Source organism: Setaria viridis, chromosome 4 (genome assembly GCF_005286985.2).
Source record: "Setaria viridis chromosome 4, Setaria_viridis_v4.0, whole genome shotgun sequence".
Classification (NCBI taxonomy): Eukaryota; Viridiplantae; Streptophyta; class Magnoliopsida; order Poales; family Poaceae; genus Setaria; species Setaria viridis.
This window is the reverse complement of record NC_048266.2, coordinates 5,083,204-5,105,568: the sequence shown is the minus strand read 5'-3', so window position 1 is coordinate 5,105,568 and position 22,365 is coordinate 5,083,204. Positions and strand designations below refer to the sequence as shown.

General features: G+C 44.9%; 2 protein-coding genes across 2 annotated transcripts; both read right to left on the bottom strand.

Moving 5' to 3' along the window:
• Positions 1-10,116: 10,116 nt before the first annotated feature.
• Positions 10,117-10,916, bottom strand: LOC117852239 (histone H3.2). Its single transcript, XM_034734245.2, has one exon. It carries the CDS (start codon positions 10,690-10,692, stop codon positions 10,282-10,284), a length of 411 nt encoding a protein of 136 aa, XP_034590136.1. The 5' UTR covers positions 10,693-10,916; the 3' UTR covers positions 10,117-10,281.
• Positions 10,917-11,784: 868 nt separating this feature from the next.
• Positions 11,785-21,270, bottom strand: LOC117852238 (villin-5). Its single transcript, XM_034734244.2, has 23 exons — positions 21,055-21,270; positions 19,951-20,067; positions 19,251-19,350; positions 18,133-18,201; positions 17,799-18,041; positions 17,538-17,715; positions 17,333-17,465; positions 17,075-17,237; positions 16,583-16,733; positions 16,383-16,483; positions 15,883-16,038; positions 15,500-15,568; positions 15,348-15,416; positions 15,121-15,255; positions 14,901-15,029; positions 14,235-14,382; positions 14,104-14,114; positions 13,883-14,023; positions 13,662-13,787; positions 13,465-13,530; positions 12,733-13,048; positions 12,434-12,642; positions 11,785-12,358 (listed from the first exon to the last, which is right to left on the bottom strand). Exons 2-23 carry the CDS (start codon positions 20,004-20,006, stop codon positions 12,245-12,247), a joined length of 2,883 nt encoding a protein of 960 aa, XP_034590135.1. The 5' UTR covers positions 20,007-20,067; positions 21,055-21,270; the 3' UTR covers positions 11,785-12,244.
• Between the last annotated feature and the right edge of the window lie 1,095 nt (positions 21,271-22,365).

Sequence of the window (22,365 nt, the reverse complement as noted above, 5' to 3'; positions counted from 1 at the left end):
TAGAATTTACCAATCAGGACAAAAGGAAGGCGTCAGTGCCACATCTTTACAACCGGGACTAAAACCCTCTCCCATCAGTATTTTTTGGTACCTCATTTTTGACAAGGACTAAAGGTCTTTAGTCCCGGATCCAAAAATTTACCAGGACAAAATCACTTCTCTACTACTGCCGTGCCAGGTTTCTCCTCCGTCCGCCGCTCCTCTCCTTGGCCATCGTCACTGACAGTCGTCGTCGTTTTCCCGGTGTCCCAACCGACGCCGTCGCCGTCCCAACCATAAACCACTTTCCCTAGCCTGACGAGGACGAAGAGGCTGACGCCAAACAATATTACTCGAGCTGATGATAGATCGAGATGAGCTAGCAATCTAGCATACTCCCAGCGTCTGCAGGGCGCCATCCGTTTTTACATTAATCAATTTACGGATACGATACGGGCAACAAGGACGGCGGCGGCGACGGCAGCTACCCACGTCGCCGGTGGTGACCGAGCACTCGTCGCCGCTGCCGTCGGGTCGCCGCCGCCGCATCTCGTCGTTTCACCGTGCGCGGGGGTGAAATGAAAGGAACCCCACGCGGCCACGCCGCGCGCGCGAGTTCCACGCGCTCGGCCGCGGACCCCACAGCGCACGTGAGCTTACCCCCCGTTTTTCCTTTTTTACCTCCGACAGACAAGTTCAGAAGTGGTACAGGGCCACTAGACAAGTTCAGAAGGAGAGTACTCTGAGGATGCCTAGTACAGAATTAAGGACGGATAGATAAATGCAGCCGGGTCACGTGCCACATGGGATCGTTACTGCTGAGGGTTTGTTCATCACTCACTACAAACAACCCAAGTACCCGTACGTTGCAAACCAAAATATATTAAGGGGTCGAGAAAGATAAGTACGGGAGGCATCTTGCTTTTAGACATTAACGATCAGAGTCCGTTGTTACCTGCATGAGCACATAGGAGATAGCAATGCTCTTTATTATTATACCGTTCAAAGAAAATAATTCTTTCTCTCCTCCATGAGCATATTGCGTTAGGAGGAGGAGGAGAGAACGAGATGGGGGTTAGGGACTTAGGGTTCTTGTGGTTGGTACGTGGCCACCAGACTTAGAAGGAGACTCTTGGGGTTTGGTCGACCGGCAGTGGCGGTAGGTTGCGGTCGGGCGGCGCTGATCCTAATTGCTTAGGTCCATGGCAAATTACAACCTAAGTTGATGTTGTAGATGTTGGAATGTTTATTTTCATTTTTTTCTCTATATTTTCTTGAAGCTAAGGCTAGTTGAGCTTTGACTCTTTGAATGAGCAATAATCAGGTGATTACATATTTTTTGGGAAATACTTCTTGAATGAAACTAGCTATACCACCACGCCGCTGTAAATCTATGGTACTTTTGACGATTATTTCCAATAGATTTTTCAAACGTGTCGCTATAGACCTAGGGGGTATTAGGAAGCAACACGATTCCACAAGAAATTCGCTGTAAATCTATGGTACTTTTGACGATTATTTCCAATAGATTTTTCAAACGTGTCGCTATAGACCTAGGGGGTATTAGGAAGCAACACGATTCCACAAGAAATTCGCTGTAAATCTATGGTACTTTTGACGATTATTTCCAATAGATTTTTCAAACGTGTCGCTATAGACCTAGGGGGTATTAGGAAGCAACACGATTCCACAAGAAATTCGCTGTAAATCTATGGTACTTTTGACGATTATTTCCAATAGATTTTTCAAACGTGTCGCTATAGACCTAGGGGGTATTAGGAAGCAACACGATTCCACAAGAAATTCGCTGTAAATCTATGGTACTTTTGACGATTATTTCCAATAGATTTTTCAAACGTGTCGCTATAGACCTAGGGGGTATTAGGAAGCAACACGATTCCACAAGAAATTGGCAGACGAAGTAATTTCATGCAGTTTCTGCAGACGGGGGCATACAGTACACTAGTTAAGAGCCAACAATAATTTGCTCCATCTCAGAGTACTCTATTCGATGCTACAGGACAGAAGGATCCTCTCCAATTAGTTGGCCGCGACAGTTAACAACCTTTCATAAAGGAGGGGCAGATAGTGTAAGAGAGGGGCCAAGATGCGGCTTGATGCCGACAATATATATATATATATATATATATATATATATATATATATATATATATATATATATATATATATATATATATCTTGTTGTTTTCAAAGAAAAAACTACCGAATACCCGCAATGCCCAAAAATATACACGAAGGTACGTGAGGAATATACAATGCTTGTGTAAAAAGCACAGATATTGAATGAAAGACAAGAGCCTTGATGTGGCTCCATCATATGATGCGGTGTCAGCTACGTAGGTGGATCAGCATCAGAGTCTGTTCGAACATTATGAAAGTCCTTTAATTATACTGGGCCCTGCCCCAGTGGTCCCATATAGATTAGGAGAGTTCAATTAATCTTCTGCCCACTCCATCTCCCTACCATTAACAGTCTTATTATTGTTGGATGGTTGGATCGCGCAAACACGGATGTTGGATTCTGCTTCCGGCAGGAAAATCGGCATCCTGCCGGTGACGACGTTCCTGCTTATTTTCCGAACCACACCATACATGTACACAACGCACGCGCGTATCCCTACTCCTAGCATATTACTACCTACATACATACTCGAATACACGTACACAACGTTCCTGCTTAGTACGTATACGAGTTTTTTTTTTGAACGGAAAGGGCACGAGAGTGTGCCTATTTCATTGATATAGAGGAGAAACAACCGTCGGAGCGGTCAAGTGATTAAAAGAAAGAAAAGAAAGGAAAGGAAGGGGGAAAACAAAAAACGGCGCATGGAGTCGTAGTGTTGTGATTACGGTAGCAGGGCCGCTAGGTCTCTCGCTCCCGCTGTGATCCACATATTAGCTGAGGACTTTATCTTTGCCATTAGTTGCGTTGTCGATGAGCCCTTGTGGCGGAAGATGCGTGAGTTTCGCTCAATCCATAGCTCCCACATGATCAGCAGGGTTAGGCTTCTATACGCTTTGCGTGGGGTCCCTGGTGTTGATGTGATGCCAAGCCACCAGTCAATGGCCCTTGTACTGTGATTCCATTGCTCCGGTTGCAGGTTACCTTGTGATAGCCATTGGCCTATGAGTTTCCAAACCTGTTTTGTGTATCTGCATTCAGCTAGTAGGTGATGCGCCGTCTCCATCGTGCAGCGGCATAGGGTGCAAGTGGGAGTATAGTCCCAGCCCCGCTGTGCTAATCTGTCCGAAGTCCAAACCCTATTTTGGAGGATGAGCCAGGCGAAAATTTTGCATTTTGCCGGTGCCCAAGCTTGCCACACTGTTGCCAGATCTGGCGTTTTGATGCTACCTAGTAGTTGGGCCCTGTATGCTGAAGCTGAGGTGTATTGACCGCTATTGGTGAATTTCCATGTAATTGCGTCCTCCTGGTCCGGATTTAGTTGGTATCTCTGGATTAGGGGCCATAATGTGACGAATTCGCGGAGAAGTGAGGTTGTGAAGCCTGTTCTGTGCTGTAAGTCTCTAATCCAACTGCTATGGTGGAAAGCCTCCCGTACTGTTTTCTTTTTCCTTTTGGTTTTCGCGTAGAGATGTGGAGCGATGTCCTTTGGGCGTCTCCCTGCGACCCATGCATCTAGCCAGAAGCGTGTGTTGGCTCCATTGCCGAGTGTGATCGTCGTACATGCCGCAAAAAGGAGTCTATCTTTGTCGTCACAGGGTGTATCTGTTCCAACCCACTTCTTATCCGGGGAAGCCCATGCATGCCATAGCCATCTCAGTCGAAGCGCTCTTGCGAACTTGTGAAGGTCAAGGATTCCGACGCCGCCGTGTTTTTTCGGAAGAGTTGTCCGCGTCCAGTTGATTTTGCATTTGCCTCCAGTAAGTTCTTTGTCCCCTGCCCATAGGAAGCGTTTTCTGATTTTATCGATGTCCTCTAGTACCTCCTTAGGCGTTCTAAGGGCCGTCAGCGTGTAGATGGGTTGTGAGGATAGAACAGATTTGGTGAGACATAGTCTGCCAGCTTGCGTGAGATTTCTGCCCTTCCATTTTGAGAGCTTGCTCGCCACCTTGTCGATCAGAGGCTGGAAGTCAATGCGACGTAGGCGTTCGACCGTTAGTGGGAGGCCAAGGTATTTTATCGGGAAGTTCCTCCTTGCAACCGAAAGGTCACTGAGTAGCTCCTGGAAGGTGTCATTTGAGCAGCTGATCGGTGTGACACTCGTTTTTTGGATGTTCGTTTTGAGCCCCGTCGCTTCTCCGAACTTTTGGAGGAGAGTCTTCAAGTTTGTGATGTCCCGTGTGGAAGGTTTGACAAAGATCACGGCGTCATCAGCGTACATGGATGTTCTCATAACTGTTGCACGGTTGTTGAGTTTTTGAAGCAGTTTCGTCTCCGTGGCAGCCGATAGCAGGTACTCTAATGGGTCAATTGCAAGGATGAAGAGGAGCGGCGATAGGGGGTCGCCCTGGCGGAATCCTCTCCCATGTTGTATGTGGTCCAGCGGAAATCCATTAAGGGAGACTCGTGATGTTGACGTAGTGAGGATTGCCGCGATCCAGTCTCTCCATTTTGGTGGGAAGCCTCTGTGTTGCATCATGGTAAGGAGGTAGTCCCAGCGTACCGAGTCGAAAGCCTTGGATATGTCAAGCTTCATAAGCAAGGTCGGTTGCTTACGTCTGTGGGAGCGGCGTGCTAGGTTCTGGACGTATAAGAAGTTGTCGTGGATGCTTCGTCCTTTGATGAAGGCACTTTGGGTACGTATACGAGTTTGGATTGTATAAACTTTAAAATCGACAAAGCGGCGGTTCATAGCGCTTACCAACTACTAAAAGTTAGTGCCACTAATCTTAAAAAAAGACTAAGGGCCTGTTTGGTTCCTCTTGCTAAACTTTAGTTGCTAAAAGTTGCTAAACTTTAGTTGCTAAACTTTAGCAAAGCTGTTTGGATACTCTTGCTAAAAGTTATTTAATGGGCTGTAAAAGGACCTATCTACCCTTATTAAAGGTGCGCAGGAGGGGGGAGACAAGCAATAAATGAAAGGTATAGGTTGTCCAGCCCACCTTTTAGCAAGTTTTAGCAACTAAAAACTTGCTAAAGTGCTAAACTTTAGCAAGTTTTAGCAAGGGTGTTTGGCAGTTTAGCAGCTAAAAGCTGTTAGCAACTAAAGTTTAGCAAGGTGGAATCAAACACCCCCTAAGACAATCCGCATCCTCAGAAGCAAGTCTACGATAACCTGATTGGATGCGGATCGTCGGAAGAACCTGCTGCAACCACGCGATTAGCAGCAGAGGTATGTCCTTTTTGCTTCCTGCGAATCGTGCATGGGGGCGCGTACTGTTTTCCAGTAGGCGTTACAGCAACGGGCGTCGGCTCGCAGGGGGTCAGATTCGGAACTACTTTATCCGGGAAACCGGTTGGGGGCATAGATCCCATGCATGAATCCAAGCAGAAACGCATCCAGAGGCCAAAGAGAAGCGTCACTGTAAAAGCCGTATTGCCGATGCCAGACAACAACACAGATCGGCGTGTGAACACTACCGGCGTGCCTAGGCGATTGCACCGGGGACCGTGTCCCTCGGCATAAAGCTAGCGGAAGAAGGGACAGACGGAAAGGCGACACGTTGGCAGTGGCACCACATGCTCCACGTCGGAGTCATCCATCTTCATGCTCGCGCGACGTCGTCGTCGTTAGCTGCCGGCCGGCCTGCCGCCTGAGTGATCGTCGGCGACGGCTCAATTCCATCCCTGCCGAGTGCCCACGACGATCCAACGTCTAAACTTTCCTCCTCCTCCTCTTTTTCCGTTTGGAAGAAGATTCAACGTTGAAGGCTTGAAGCAATCGATCGTAACATTTTTGACGCCCATGGCCATGCGGTGAGTGAAGCCATCAACCCATTAATCATTGCTCTTGGAAGTGTAGGCAGCGACGCCGACGCCTGACGCCGGACGGGGACAGCGACCGAGATACAGTAGCTTTTATTATAGTTGACGCGAGGCGGTACGTCTACCGGACAGTGATCTCCACAGTCGCTATCGCCCTCGTCTACCGGCGGCCCCCCGGTCGTACGCCGTTGTTTAATGGGATGATACGCGAACAAGGCCGGCCGGACGCACACGGCGAGAAGAACAGCGGCCGGGACCTGGCCACGCGGATGCATGGCCAAGCACTCGGTCGTCGGCGAGCGGCGAGCGGCTGGTTACTCGCCACGGCCATGCCGGGGTCGGCGTACGTGTTGCCCCCCATCAAGCGGTCGCCGTCGCCCGCCGGCCGGGCATGATGCTCGCCGGCCGAAAGCACGACGTGGGGACGCGGCCGGGGATCAGACAAAGTAGGACCGCTGGAGATGCTCGACAAGTCTCCATGTCATCCAAAGCTATCGAACAACCACGACCAAACTCTGCTTTGGAATCATCTGCACACATCACGGCTTTATAGTTGCATACCCTACTGACCAGCTAATGAAGATCTATGACAAACCTGATTAGATCGATCAGGACCGACCGGGACAAAAACCCTGCCAGCTGCCTTTGTAGAAGGATTAGCACTTTAGTTAGCAGCAGATCCTGTATTTTCCTCATGACTCGTGCGGAAAGAAGAGAAATCATTTCGTTTTAGAATCTCCCCGACCAGATGTTGTGCGGGAAATATTCCCCTGCCTGATGCGTCCAAACGAAAAGCCAGCCCAGGGACCAATCAGGAGGATCTTTTCAGGAAGACACCGTCGCTCAGTCGCCAGCGGAGTCGAAGAAACGAAGACGACAGAGCAAGGATCGTACATCAACTAGTAGTAAAATTCATACAATTTTAGAACACGAAGCCAAAGCAAAACGAGCATCATATCAACAACTAGTAGTAGCTGGCAGCAGCCAGAAGTAAACTAAGGAGATGCCATAGATGGCTGCTCTGTTTCTGCTATTCGTGCCAACCGCCGGCTATCTCGTCGGCGCAGCTCCGACGACATGGACCGGCCGACGTCATCCAGCAGGGGCGCCCGTGACTCGTGGTCGACGTGGTTCAGCTCGGGCCGCCTACTGCCATCCGGGGCCGCGTCCTGGCGGCGGCGCAGCACGTCGGCGACGAGGCGCCGTAGCTTGGGCAGGAGCTGCACCGCGTAGACGAGGTAGACGACGAGGAGCACGGTCGCGGTGAGCACGCGTATAGACGGCCGTAAGACACGAGGCCCGAAAATTTGGCCCGGTACCAGCCCAGCCCAGCACAATCTTAGCCGTGCCCGGGCTGGTCCAGCCCGTCCTTAGTGCCAGGCCTGGCTGCTGCGTCAGCCCGGCTTGGCACAATTAACGGCCGGCCCGCTTGAGCACGATGGAGGCACGTGGCATGTTTAGGTACGCTTAGACACGTTTAAACACATTTAGTTGTAATTTGTATATGTTTGTATGTGTATTACCTCTGAATATATATATATATATATATATTTGTATGTATAATACCTCTAAAATTTTGCCTTCGAAAATTTAATTTGATGAAGGATTTTTTAGCTGAGTTGGGTTAGAATGGGCACGATATGCCTTCATGGCCCGACGAGCCACCGGACCAGCTCGGCACAGCTAATTGCCCTTAGTGCCGGGTCTGGGCTATTGCTTCGACCCATGGGACGGCACAGCATCGTTATTATCTGGGCCGCACCGTGCCGGGTCTAAATGGGCCGAGTCAAACCGTGCTCGGGCTAGGCTGGGCCGGACCACCCATTTGACCATCTATAAGCACAAGGTGTACAGGTCCGTATGGCCCACGCGCGTGCTGCCCGCCCAGTAGGCGGCCATGAGCCCGACCATGTCGAGCACGACGATGATCTCCAGCGCCACCACCTTGGCCTTGGAGGCGTAGAAGGACCTGTTCATTAGCAGGATGATGATCGCCGACAACGTCAGGAACGCCGTCGTGTTGGAGTAGAAGAACACGTTGTACCTGCAAACACTAGCTAATTAGTTAACATTTCGCGCAAGGATTACCGAAGATTATTAACGCAAACCACTAGTTTCGAATCCATTTGGTTGGTTAATTAATAGTTACCGGATGGGGTTAATGGATTGGAGCACGGGGGCGCCGGCCTCGTGGCCTATGCCGCTGTTCTCCCAGAAGCCGCCAGGCGGGTTGAGCCCAGCACTGTAGGTGACCGAGGCGACCAGCACGGCGAGCGTCATGATCCAGCCTCGCATCTCATCGAACCACTTCTCCGTCGGCGGCGTCGTCGTCGACCTCGTCCCGAGGCAGTTTGTTAGCAAGCGCGGAGCCGCCGGCCGGTGGCGCGCCATCCACGACCTCCCCGACGTCCGGAGACGGAGGCGAGGTTTCCTCCTGCTTGGGCATGGTTGTTTGTTTGGTTGGTCGGATCAGGCAAGCGTGATCAGCTGGAGCAGTCGAGCTACCTGTGATGATTGTTTGGGATTGGTGATTATGCTAGCTACAGTGCTTGCAGCCCGCTCGTGCCGTGCAGCTTTGCACACTGTGTGCAACTGAGAAGTGTTCTCGTACAGTTGATGAAGCTGGTTGATCAACCGTGGAAGGGTAGTACATGTCGAGTTGTCGATGCAACCTACTCTAGCATCATGGAATCTGGCATGCCCCCAAGATGGAATCCAGCTCTCAAAAACCGTAATACGGAATTGGCTGGTCTCCGAGGAATCCATACAATTTGCTCGACGGATCTTACAAGGAAGTTAATGAACATCCCACTCACGCGGTCACTGATTGCTCCGTTCCTACGTCGTCCGGCGGCCGGTGCGCCCTGCCTCATCGTCGTCAAGGATATGGTACACTGCACGGGCTGTGCCGGCGTGCCACCACCGCGCGCCGCCCACGGGACGGCGGCGGCGAGGCCCCGCAGCTTGGGCACGAACGGCGCCGTGTAGACGAAGACGGCCACGACCGCGGCGAACCCGAAGGTGTATACGGACATGAGCACCGAGCGCGTGCAGCCGGCCAGGTAACAGGTAATAAGCTCCCATGAGCCCCACCAGGTCGAGGACGACGATGATCTCCATCGCCACCAGCTTGGACTCCGAAGGCTTGATTGGTTTGATGCCAAAATATTGGCATGCCAATATTTTAGCCACTATTTGGCTACCATGTCTCCCATTCATCCTACCAAAATGTTGGCAAGTTTTTTTTCTCAACTTTTGGCTTGCCGAAACTTTGGCATGCCAAAATTTTGGCATCAAACCAATAGGCCCGTAGAACGCCTCGTTCATCAGCAATCAGCAGGACTATGATCGCCAATGACGACGTCAGGAACGCCATCGCGTTGGATGATCTTTGCATTTCAGAGATGACACCATTGCTCACTTGTCACCGACGGAGACGGAGGCAATGGAGATGGTGTCGCGGGTTAACCATATTATCCTAACCTAAATACAAAACAAAAACGAAACACGAAAGTAGAGTTTTCTTTTCTTTTTTGTTTTCCGTGCCCGCAAGACGGTGCCCCTTCGGGTTTTGCAATACTCCTACGTGTCTGTACCTGTATCAGCTGTTGTCTTCCGTGTTTTTCGATTGTTGCAGCTTCTTTTTTACAGTCAATTTTTGTTCTAGACCGGCACATCATTTTTCGACTGCTTTTGCTATCACCACCAACCGTTTCCTAGGCCCCTAACACTACTACGTGGCACGTTCTGAATCGCCTAAAAAAATTGACTGGCGCACCAACAAAAAACACTGGAATGTTTGAGTAGTCATTCCCCTTTTTTACTGGTCAAAATGGACTGCGTGATGAGTTGGGGTCTTGGGGACTTATCGTCATCAGTATAGTGGGCCGTCTTGCAAAAATGACCCATATCTCTATCGGGCCCAATAAGAGTAGAACACGAACATAAAGCCCAAGAACAAATATTCGTAAGCCCACTTCAAGAGCGCTCGTTTATGGGACGAGTCTGCGCACGCCAGATCCAGAATCAAGAGCACCACACTGTCAAGACTCAAGAGCACAAAAATCATGCTTTCAAAAAAAAAAGCACAAAAATCATGATGGACGTACGATCCTCCATGCAAACCATGTCCCAGCAATGGAATGAGAAAATAAACAGGTACCTGAAATCTATCGAACCAAACAAAACAAACACCCAAATCAGAAGAATGATAACGATGAACAGAAATCTAGCATGAAACATGGACGATTTCCATTCATAGCAACCAGAGATTATAACAGCAGTCGACAGGCACTGGATGCAAATTACATCATTCTTCCCACTGACAAACTACACCGTTCCTTCCACAACTAGTACTAGCTAGCGACTAGATAATCTCATCGAAGATCCGGCGCCTAGGCGCGCTCCCCGCGGATGCGGCGCGCGAGCTGGATGTCCTTGGGCATGATGGTGACGCGCTTGGCGTGGATGGCGCAGAGGTTGGTGTCCTCGAAGAGCCCCACGAGGTAGGCCTCCGCGGCCTCCTGCAGCGCGGCGACGGCCGAGGACTGGAACCGGAGATCGGTCTTGAAGTCCTGCGCGATCTCCCGCACCAGCCGCTGGAAGGGGAGCTTCCGGATCAGCAGCTCCGTGCTCTTCTGGTACTTGCGGATCTCACGGAGCGCGACGGTGCCCGGGCGGAAGCGGTGGGGCTTCTTCACGCCGCCCGTCGCCGGGGCCGACTTCCGCGCCGCCTTCGTCGCCAGCTGCTTCCGCGGGGCCTTCCCGCCGGTGGACTTGCGCGCCGTCTGCTTCGTGCGGGCCATCGCCGGGTGATTGGGGTGGAAGAGGCCGGAGGCGACGGTGATCTGGGGATTTGGTGTGGTGGTGTGAGGATCCGGCGGGGGGGTTTCGGTGGATTTAAGTAGCGGTGGGATTTGGAGATTTGGCGCGCGGCCGCGCGGGGTCTTGAAATTTTCGGGGATTTTGGGCGAAAATTTGGTGGGATTGCTCCTGGGGGACGGGGGAGGAACTGGGTTTACTGAAGCCGTTGGATTTGGTTGGATTGGACGGTGGAGATGCCTTCTGTAGGATTGCCACGGACCGCGATCCGTGTGCTCCCGTAGCCCCGTGCTGTTCGTGTGCTCTCGCTTCGGGTTGGTAATTCGTGGGCCGGCATTGGGCTCACTTTGTTGGTGGAACTGCACGTACAGCCCAGGCGCATTTTTCTTTCGTTTTTTTAGAACAAGGCGCATTTTTCTTCTCTGGTCGTCCTTTTTACACGGAAATTCGCTGTCTTTTTCGTGACCAAAAGATAGAATCGGTTCCAGTGAACCCATGCTGCCCTCGCATCTCGCAACATGTTGCCACTGAGTTCACTTTGGAAGCTAGGTTGTTCCACACTTCAACTTCGTGTAAGCTCAGTTGTTGGATGAGCACGTGTGCTCGCACCAGGTGTTCAAACTGTTTCATCTTTCCTGTTGATAGCTCAGATCTTGGATGCATAACTCTCCTGCGTATTAGAGAAAAAAGAGCTACTCTGATTGTGCTTATCGTGTCGACACATAAACGTGCTTTCCAGCAAAGTTCCGTTCGAGGAATACGAGTTTATTTTGATTGCGGTTATCGTGTCGACAGATAAACATGCTTTGCAGCAAAGTTCCTAAGGTTATGTTTTCATCAAAAGCCTATTGTGCAAGTTTTGCCCGTTAAAATAGCACTATATAGTTTTTGCAACTTGTTTTTTGACTAAGTGGTGGTCGATCCAAATCACCCAAAAATATCGAGTTCTGACAAAATGACCCAGAAACAGCTGGAGCATGTTAGCACTAGGTCACCACAGAGCAAAATATAAGGAACTTCCATTAAGTATATGTCTGAGATATCCAGCATGCTCTATAAAATATAATATAATATAATTTACACACGAAAATCAATTCTATTGATCAAAGGTAACGGTGTTGTCATTTTACAGTGCCGGCACTCTGCTGTACACACTTCTTGCTCCCTCAAACTGCAACTCATCTCAAAACCGAAAAAGAACACAGGAAGACAGAGTTGAAACAAAAAATGCAAGCCTCGGAATCAAACCTGTGTGACCCTTGAATCAATGGAGGGCACTTGACAGAAGGAAAAAAAAAAGTAAAACCACAACTATGAATTTAAGGAATAGAAGAAGCCTAGCAAAACAAACTCAAGCTAGGAAAAAGGGACCGATCCAGGACAATGTGAAAACTGATGTGTCGTTGCGGATGGTGATTGCATTCTGCAAACTATGACAGTGGCGAAAGGCTATTGAGGCATAGAACAGAATTCCTTTCACCAAACGGCTATTTGACCCGCCGATTAAATGAGCTATTTGAAGCTTTGACAACCAGGCTAAAAAAGTTGAAGAGCGATCTTTAGCCTGTTCTGCTTCCACTTTGGAAGCTTGCTGAATGCCTCTTTTGTCATCCCAAACTTCTCTTTGAATTCAGCCGAAGATAAGTATGTCTGCATCAAATTAAAAATAATGCGATCGTTACCTTCTTTTGAGAACAAGAGAATATTGTGAGGTCAGACAATCACCTCTCTCCTCGTGACATCAATTTCAGTAACAGGATCAGCAGCTGTGGTCTTCAGACAATCATATGGGTATATTGGAAGGCCCTCGTCATCTTCTGGCTCATTTTCTTTTACATCTTCATTTATGGTCAGAGATTCAACTCTACTGGTCATGGTAGCAGCGCCATCTTTAGCATCTTCCTCTTGTTTTGCCCTCTCTGACTCAGAGCCATCTTAAATTGCACAGAATTTTCAGAGAACAAGCAACGTTTATTTTATTTTTCTATCTTCAAGCAGAATTTTTGAGTAGTTATACCACATACCTTTCACAGATTCTGGTGTGGGGCTTTGAGTAGGGCGATCCAAAGAACCAGCCAGAGCCGCAATTGGAGATGACTTGGAAGAAGTATTTGACGAATCAGGCGTAAGAGATTTCGGGTAAAGTTTCTTAACTACTGGTGGAGGAGTGGAAAGATTTCTGTTGCTTGAACTTTCAAAGTTAGCAGCCAATGCAGTGAATGCTGGAGACCTTCCCCTAACACGGACACGCTCAGGGCTAAAGGACATGCTTCTGGAGCGCTGAGATTTATCTTGTGCAGTACTCCTTCCTGAATACACGGGTGTTCGTCGTTTCGGTTTCTGATAACGCATGAGAATCAGCACGAGTTCTATCATTTATGTAAATATAAGGGTTCAGCAATAATACGGATCAGTCATATAGCTACCGGGAAACAAGGGAAGCTGCAAACATGCAAAAAGGGTTGGCACTGCAGAAATATATGTCGCATTGTAAAACATACATGGCCAAAGAAATGACAGGCTATTCTGATCAAATAGTTTGGTGTTGATTAACATGAGAAGCAACAATGGACGGTAAAACTTTCATACACAACTAAAGAAACACAGGCATGTGCATCAAAGAACATGAAGAACAGGATATCACACAAGAAAAAGAAATACTGTTGTGTTGTAGAGAAATGTTTGCAAGAAATGCAGTTAACAGACATATTAGAATGGAGAACTAATATGAAATTATTAGGTTTCGGGCATCTTACATCCAATGCTGGAGCACCTCCACCTTTTACTATGGCAAGCTTCCTCTGGTATGAATTGCCATGCATCTAAAAACAAAAGAGATTAAATACTAAACAAGGGATTGGTCATGCTGTTCTCTTACTGTATAGACCACAAACTGCTCATATATTCAAGAATAAACAATTGCAGAGGTCAAACATATGCCTAATCTACTTACCAGGGATTTCGCTGAGTCCCAGGTGAAGAACCTAGTGAAAAAGGGAGGTTCACTCCCTTCCGTAACAGTGAAAATTGGTGTTTCACGGGAAAGCTTTTCCATAAGGGAATCCAGCACAACAAATTTCTGGTAAAGACGTCAAGCAATAGGTGAGAATGATAATGAGAGAAGAAAAAATTATATGGCTTCTAAAGCTGCTGCATAGAGATAAAAATTATTACCTCCCCAACATCCAGAGCTTGTAACCTCACTTTAACATCCACCTGTTGACCAACCCAAACAAATATGCTCGTGTGACAGTCCAGAATGAAAACATCTTCTGTCATTAGATCATCTTGAGTAAAGTGGTGTATTTCCTTGACCTGCGCAATAGATTTCAAATATAAATTTTAAATGTAAAAACAGGAATTGTATGGCTAAATTCCAGTTTTACTGTGCTAACCTTCAGATTGCCTTTATGGACCCCAACAGGTTAGGCACAATAAAGAGAACAACAGAAAGAGATCAGTATGTATTTAAACCACTAACGTGGATAACTTCCTAAGGAAAATATGAATCTACATTCTTGATTACCTTTCAACAGTATGCATGAGAAAAGATGGGGATCACTTTCAAGTTCTCGCACCATTTTTTGGCTTGAATACTCGGATTTGCCTCCCAGTAAGCTCCAAAATTGGTCTGTTTCTGACCCTTCCTTTTGCGACCTTGACTGCGTATTTGGCTGTACAATGTAGAAAGGCATGGAAGAAAAACTTAAGCCAAAAAAGGCATAATAAACTATAACAAAGCTACCCAAGTACTCAATAAAAAATTTCTCATAATGACTTGTGAGTATGAGCAATGGAATTTCAGCTTATGTCTTCCTGAATATTCCTGATGGAATACAAGAAAAGTGCCCAGAAACCAACACAGCTATCAGTTCCTAATATTTCCCAGTGGAGCTGGGATTTGACTGACTACTGATGCCAATTACATTTTACTGAATTAGTCCACGTCCCATATTAATATTTAACCCAGCCAATTTAAAACCATGACAACTTCTTTAATTTGACTAAGGACAAATAAGACACGTAACAGGCTCAGATTTCACAGCACAAATTTTGTGCAGAATCAAGATCAACGATCAAATGTAAGTAATCAAAAATATGATTAAATTTACACAAAAAGTTAGAAAGGTTGAATAGTTACACCTCTACAATCAGATTTATTAAATAGCTCAAAAGGATGATAGTTCCACACCTTAATAACATCAAGCTGCCTCTCCATTAACTCTTGATCCAATGCAGTGGTCAGATTTCCAGCCCAAGTGAACACAGTGTTTCCATCATGTAGAATGTAACAGTAGGATGAATTCAATGATGAGGCCACCTAAGAATGGAGATAGTATATGACTGGTAAGGAAGATGTTATAATATTAACTGCGGTCATATATACCTTATAAAAATGCACTGTTACTTACAGGTTCAACTTGAATTGCTTGCATGTTTTCTGGTCCTGAACCTTGAACTCGGAAGAGCGCAAGCCCCTCTTCAGAATAACTATCATCAATACCATTTTCAGCAATAAATTTCTTGTATCCAGAGCTAAGACCACCCTACAATGGAAATTGGGATGGTAAAACTACTGCTGTGTGAAACCCAAACTAGTAATACCAATACAACTGAAGGCCATTTAATGCATGTAAACCTTAAACACTTGCAAGCTTTGAAATATCACAAAGAATTGGATCGGTTCTTTCCCCTCATACAGGCGCGCCTGAATGAAAAGCAAAGATACATTAGAGATGACACAAGGGTTCTTATCAAGTTTAAAATTCCCAAAAAAAAATGCTGAGTTACCTGGACAGCCTGAAACTTGGTGGATTCAACCATCTTGCTTGCAAGTGAAACTGCCGTTACTCTATCCTCCTGGATAAGAATTGAGATCCTTTAATATTGAAGTGGATTTAACAAGTATAACTGAACACTACATAATCAACGAGCATAAGGTTATTCAGAATCTCACTACTATGCACAAACAACATAGATAACCTTTTATTTTAGTTCGCAAAGCAAGAACATGAAATAGCTGTCAGCTGGTACTTCAAACCTTTTGAGTTCTTATGATGAACTTCAACTAAAACCAAGCAACTATGGGCTAGAAAGTCAAGAGATATTGATACAAGCATCAGCTGACTTTAAAAAATTCGCAGCCAAAATTGATTTTCTCCAAACTCTATTACCTCAACACTCTTTTTCCCAAACCAAGTTCCAATAAGGCATTCCTCCTTATCATCTCCAGGATATGTATACTGAAATATGTGGCAATCACCAGTGTAAAATTTGGATTGGTCAGAAGATGAGAGAAGTGCCTTGTCCTTATCATTTACACGCCACACCTATCAAATATAGAGGGGGAAAAAGCATAAGTCAGAAGACTATTAATATGCATATGGAAGATAAAAATGAAGTGGATCATATGCAGCATAAGAACGCATTGACCATTTAGCCTTGTGTATTGAGGTATGCACCAACTTCCGTTCTCAAAGTGAATTCCTAGCTAGCTGGCTTGCATGTGCTTTCCAAACCATTATTTGCAACAATGCTGGCCCACAATTGTTTTTAAGCATAAAAATGGAAGACAACTACTACGAGAATGTTTGCAAATCCAACATTGAGAACGGTAAAACCCAAAAATGATGAGATACAAAAGATGAAGCTCATATAAAAAGTGCAGAAATACCTGCAGGTTGCCAGTGCAATCAATATAGGACTGAGGTTCTTCTTTTGCAGGAGCAGCTTTCATCAAACCTTTAACATTTAAGCCCTGGCGTTTGAGAAGAGCTTCATAAAGAACATAGTTGATCAAATTGTGAAGGGTGGAAAACATTTCATAAATTAAAAAAGATGAAAACTGAAGCTGGTAAATTTGTAAATAATAACCTGCAACTTTGCCTCTTCCATCCTCAGATGACAACTTCAAATCAGGTGTCTGCGGCCACTCTTTAAATTTTGATTTGAATGTAACAGTCTCAAATCCTTCGATCACTTTGATGATATGTGTTTTTGTTCGGTTTGAATCAGAGAGCAATTTCTACACAGGCAATTAAGCAAATAAATAGTGAACATAAAAGAACATATAATTCAACACACAATTCATTTTTAATATATGTCAGAAAGATAAAACAATGTAACATCTCTTCAAATATTTCTTATCAGCATGAATAAGTAACCAAGCCTCTAAAGGATAGAGGAATCATAGATCTAATAAGCAGTTTAATAAACTGAAGGAACCCTATGCCATGTTAAAAAAATCAACGAGCGCATCAGGAAGTGTCAGCATGACTCCTCGGCATTTTCAAATAGTGTAACCTGAACCTGATGTTTGTAAGCATACAATGAAACAACATAACGAACTAGCTGAACAAATATTACCTCAGCAGCTTCACTAGCACCCTTTCTCTCCTGCAGCGATGTAGTTCTGCCCATCCAAACATACAATTCAGCACCACAGTCTAAGAAGTAACACTTGTTTGTCTCAAGTAATTCATGTGCCAAGGATTCGTAGTTGACAGGCTCCGGTTTTCCTTGGTCAAAACTGAAAAGTAAACACTTTATAAACTAAATGATTTGTTTAGTTGGCAATCAAACAGCAGGAGCTTCCATATATGGAATAAAACCTCAGTCAACTACCATAGCAATTTGAAGGCAGTTTCCTCGTGTTTCTCATTGCCTTCTGCAGGTGCCCTCCTTGGAAGAGGGGCAAAGCCACCGAAAAAACCCCAGAATTCACCAGCTTCCGCATCAGCCATCATTCTACCATCCTCTAAGAAAAATGCAAACAGTCATATCTAGATACTTTAATTCCCAATACCACAAGAGGTGAATAAATGCTCACCAACAGATGCAATTTCACACTTCCCCTCGTGAAATGTATCTTTGATGTACTGTACAACCTCAAGAGCTTTTGCTCGCTCTTGGATGGATGAGTTTGAGCCATTGAACTGGAAAATTTTGGACTTCGTATCCAGAATAAATATGTCATCATGATTAAGGGACGATCGAGCAAAAGGAACCTGGTTGTAGAGTGGCAAGTCTTATTAATTAAGACAAGAATAGCTATGTTTGAATAAAGAAGACAGCCACACAGATAACTTGCCTCTTTAACGTGAACAACATGCTTTCCTTGGCAGACATATAAGCGGGTCTCATGATCCTGGGCGTTGACCTCAACATGCTTGAATCCAGATGCCACTCCTCCTGGCTGTGGCATGATGCATGGTCTAAAATAGGATAGGAATTTCTCTGTTTCATTGCCTTGTATTTCTCGGTACTGAACAGCACGTCCGCCAAGAGCAGCATCAAGCTCTACTGTTAAAATTGCAGCAGTTCCAGCTTCGTCCTACCATGGATAAAATTGGATTCAATAACCTTTCCAAAATAATTATTAAAAAAATTCAAAACAGTATCACCAAATGATATGAGAAATATACCTGACTAGTATCTTTACCAATCCAGTAATGGATATCATGGCGAAGGGAACCATTTTTCAAGGCTGTTGTCTGTAAGAAGGGAAAACATGTGAAAAAAGAATGCTTGCATCCTTGACCCCATAATCCATCTGAATCCCCAAGCATACAAAGTCACAGAAAAAACAGTGCTACCAAATGCATACAGCAAGAAAAGAGCCTAAATGTTGATTATGTTTTATGAATCATGTGATGTGCTACCAAAAAAAGTTAGGGTTACAGAATTTAGAGTAGCATGGAACCATACCAACTTAATAATCTTTTTACAAAAAAATTAACTATTTATTGCCCGTAAGCTCAATAAACCCAGTTTTGTGAACTGGAGTTTACTTAACCAAACCTTCTTTTATATGTATCTATCATGTCTATTAAGAAAATTCTTCAACTTCAGTGTAAACTGAAGTTTTACAATAACATGCTTGCTGCATGTAATCTCTGTCAAAAAAAATTAAAGCCAAGTAAAATTAAATTCCATCTAAAGTATAACTTATTTTTAAAAAAATAGTGGTTTGCATGTAAAATGGTTGAATAATACAGGAGTACTTCAGCTGGACCTCCATGGTACTGTTAACTTTTGTTAGTCTATATGCAATTCTTCTATCAGCCATTTTCATCTGTAGTCCACAGAATGTTTTACATGATTGGTTCTACAAAAACACTCAGTGCATAATATCAGAATTCTACAGCAATTGTCATCCAATATTTATATCTTCAAAAGTACCTTTATCCCATAGAAACAACTGTGAAAAACATTCAAGCCAATCAAATCCACAAGCTATTATAAGTTCTATTATGGATATGATGAGATTTAAGGCTGCAACACCAGAAGAGATAAAGCAATTATTTAAAAAAAATGAACCTAGCACTGTAAAGTCAACAAACACAAGGGTTCATCCGCCAAGATGTTTGGCAGATTCCTAAACAAATAACGATTGGAGAACAAATGTGAATTCTAGCAATACATAAAGTAAGTGCATGACCAGTAAAAAAGTCATGATTGGGCATAGAAGGAAAGCAAACTGATAACAGGAAAATATTAGAGGGGAGGAAGTAATGCACCTAAAGATCGTGCACTTTGGTACCTTCAAGATAATGTAAGAATCGCCCATGAAAAACTTCCCAAATGAAGATGCAGGGACAGGAACGGGCTTGAAATCCTCGACACGCCATATTTCCAAGCCGCTGCAAGGTATTAAGGATAACAGTGGCCATTCATGGACCAAGACCAAAAGCATAATGGAGTTGTAGACTAATAAGTGCATGCTCCCTAAATATTTGATGAGCTTAACCTTGACAAACTTTAGCTATTATGATCTCATCCTTTACTGTAAATTGCTTAAGTTGCTCAACCTTTACAAATAGATTATTGGTTGCCATTTAGTTATAAAAAATGCATAGTCCTGGCAATGAGCACCGATTTCTACTGTGTGTTAGATTTATAGAACTTGTCAAGTAGGCATATCCCAGGAAAGTTCATTTATCTACACAATAGCATTACAAATTAGTAATTACATAAGTCTATGTCAAACAGGCACCACATTTTTCTCCTCTACAGGTCCCGTTTGTGATATAAAAATGGTAATCACCACGTCAAAACTGAGTGTATCAGTGCTTAATATTCTTGTACGATACCCGCAAAACACCGCACGTCATCGGCCAAAATCACTAGCCAATACCCCAGGAAAGAGATTAGATATTGGACCAACATTAAGATAAAAAAAAAGCAAAAAAAATGAAATTTCATAATGACAGAATGAAATAAACGGAAGCTCGAAAGGATACTCTTTTTGTCCAGAGCCACGGAAAGCTGGGTCCAGGTCCTTCATAGAAACTGACATCTTCAATTTTTTTCAAACAGCCCTTGCCTAATTCTTCTTTCAAAGGAGATCTAAAAGGATGCTGCAAACAAGAAATCAAAGGGCATGGATAGTAAGCAAATAAACAAACAAAAGATCTCCCATTCTGAGAAAACTAAATTAGACAGTTTGGCTGATGTGGAATAACACTTACACGTAACAATTCCATCTGAGCATCAAGGTTTTACAAGTAAGTATCACTTTAAATGATATAATTACTACTGATATGAAAGAAACAAAATGGGCACACCATCAGATGATCATCTTAACTGCAACCAATAACAAAATAGGCATACCAACATATTTCCCTAACGAGAATTTATATTTTCAATTTTTCATGCAGGAAAGGTCGGAGGTGAACTTAGGAGCAAAACTACGATTAACAATTCTGTGCTACAGCTCTATTTCAGCTATACGTTTGCATATAGAAGAATCACTTCAGATGATAGAATGAATGCTACCGTGAATAGGCATACTCTGAAATCATATCCTTGGTGACTACTTATAACAGATAACACATAGACTGCGGATAAAATGCAGTATGCTATGTATTACCATATCAAGAAATGCACATCAATGTACCAATATGTGGCCTACGAGGCTCGCATGCAGCGCTAGTCGCTGAGTGACTGCATGACTAATCTGCCAGAAGGCCCAGGACCCAACACAGCAACCGTTCCTTCTCCAGAGTCCTATCCCATCAGCTCGCATTTCGCAGCTGAGCTGTTTTAACTGCTAAAACAGTACGCTAAGCATTGCAAACAAGTAAATATCTTCCCCAATCTACTTCGGGACAAGCTAAAGTGAGCGAGCAGCTCTGCATCGTCAAGGCGCAAATCTGGATCAACCAAGCGGCAAGCAGCGGCGTACACATGTACCTGATGTACGCTCGATAATTGTTGCGAAAAATCGAAGTTCAGCAGGTAAAACACACGGTCAGATCCGAAATTCCGAACACACAGAGCGTACATCAGGGGCTTTGGGTGTTCGATTCCGCACAGCAGGAAGGGAAGGAAATAGGCGTGCATACCTGTCCGATGCTCGTCGGCGGCGAAGCGCCCGACGAAGACCTGCCCGAGGGTGGCCGCTCGCCCTGTCGTCGCCGACTCGCCGCTGGGAAAGGGAGGCCCGACAGCCGTATGGAGCGGAGAAAGGAAAAGGAAAGCAGCGGAGGAAAGAAGAAGGAACGGAGACTCGGGGCCGTTCTTCTTCTGCGGAAAAAAAAAATTCAGTGTGGCAGACTGGCAGGGATGCAACTCTTTTTTTTCTTTTTCTAAGGATGGAGTGTCTTCTTTATCTCTTTTTTTCTTTTTGATTGAAAAAAAAGGGCTTAAACATAAAACATGGTGCCTTATTATATAAAATATTGGTAACTGAGGGTTCTATGCGGAAATAGGAGCTAGAAGAATGCTACAGGCCAGCTGGGGTGGCAAATGATGGACTGAAGCGTGCGTGCCACTAAACAACATCGTCTCTTTTTTATTCTTTTTTTATTTCATAAAAAATGTCACAAAATATAAATGCAACCCTGATACTGCTGTTCTCATGCCACGTACGCCATGACGTGGAGTCAAAACCTGGAGGCGCAGTTGTGCCAGCCCAAGATTAAAAAAATTATTTATCCAAGGGTATTGACTTAGACTACTGCACATAATTTTTGAGATATTTTTTATCATTTTTATGTGCTGGGCATTTTGGCCTGAGGAGCATTTTTGGGGCAGTGTCATGTGTGTCTCCTCATTAAAACTTTTTGACCTCCAGACTGATACGAGGGAGCAGTACTTAAGTCGTTGTCAAATGTGTCATGTGCTACGTCAAGCGGCTGATTAGTGCTCTAAGCAGGTTCATTTGGGATCAGAGCGAGGCATAATTGAAGGGATAAAGGCGTTGTGATTGTACTTAGTTCCATCAGGAAAGTTTGTAGGGCAATGTGTGTGTGATTCCTTCATCATTTGCTCATTCATTCATCAGTCATCACTAAGACAGTTGCATTGGGGACCATAAGACAACCTATCATGTGTACTCTAGTGTGGGATTATGGGCTGGCAAATCTTTTTCGCCCCGGGTCCTACTACGGCCACATATTTGATGCTCTGTCTTTCAGCGGGAATCTCCAGCTAAACATGAAAACAGCTGAAATAAAGCCTATGTAGATCTTTTAAGGAAAAGAATTGATATTAAGTTATAGGTAGTTTGAAAATGTACTAGGGCCTTTGGAGGTTGGCTCTTTGAATCACAAGCTCAATTTAAATCACCATACATATAGATGCGATTCGATCTTCCAAACACTGTTTTTCGAACATAATACATACTCAATAAAAATACCCACCCGGACCTATCC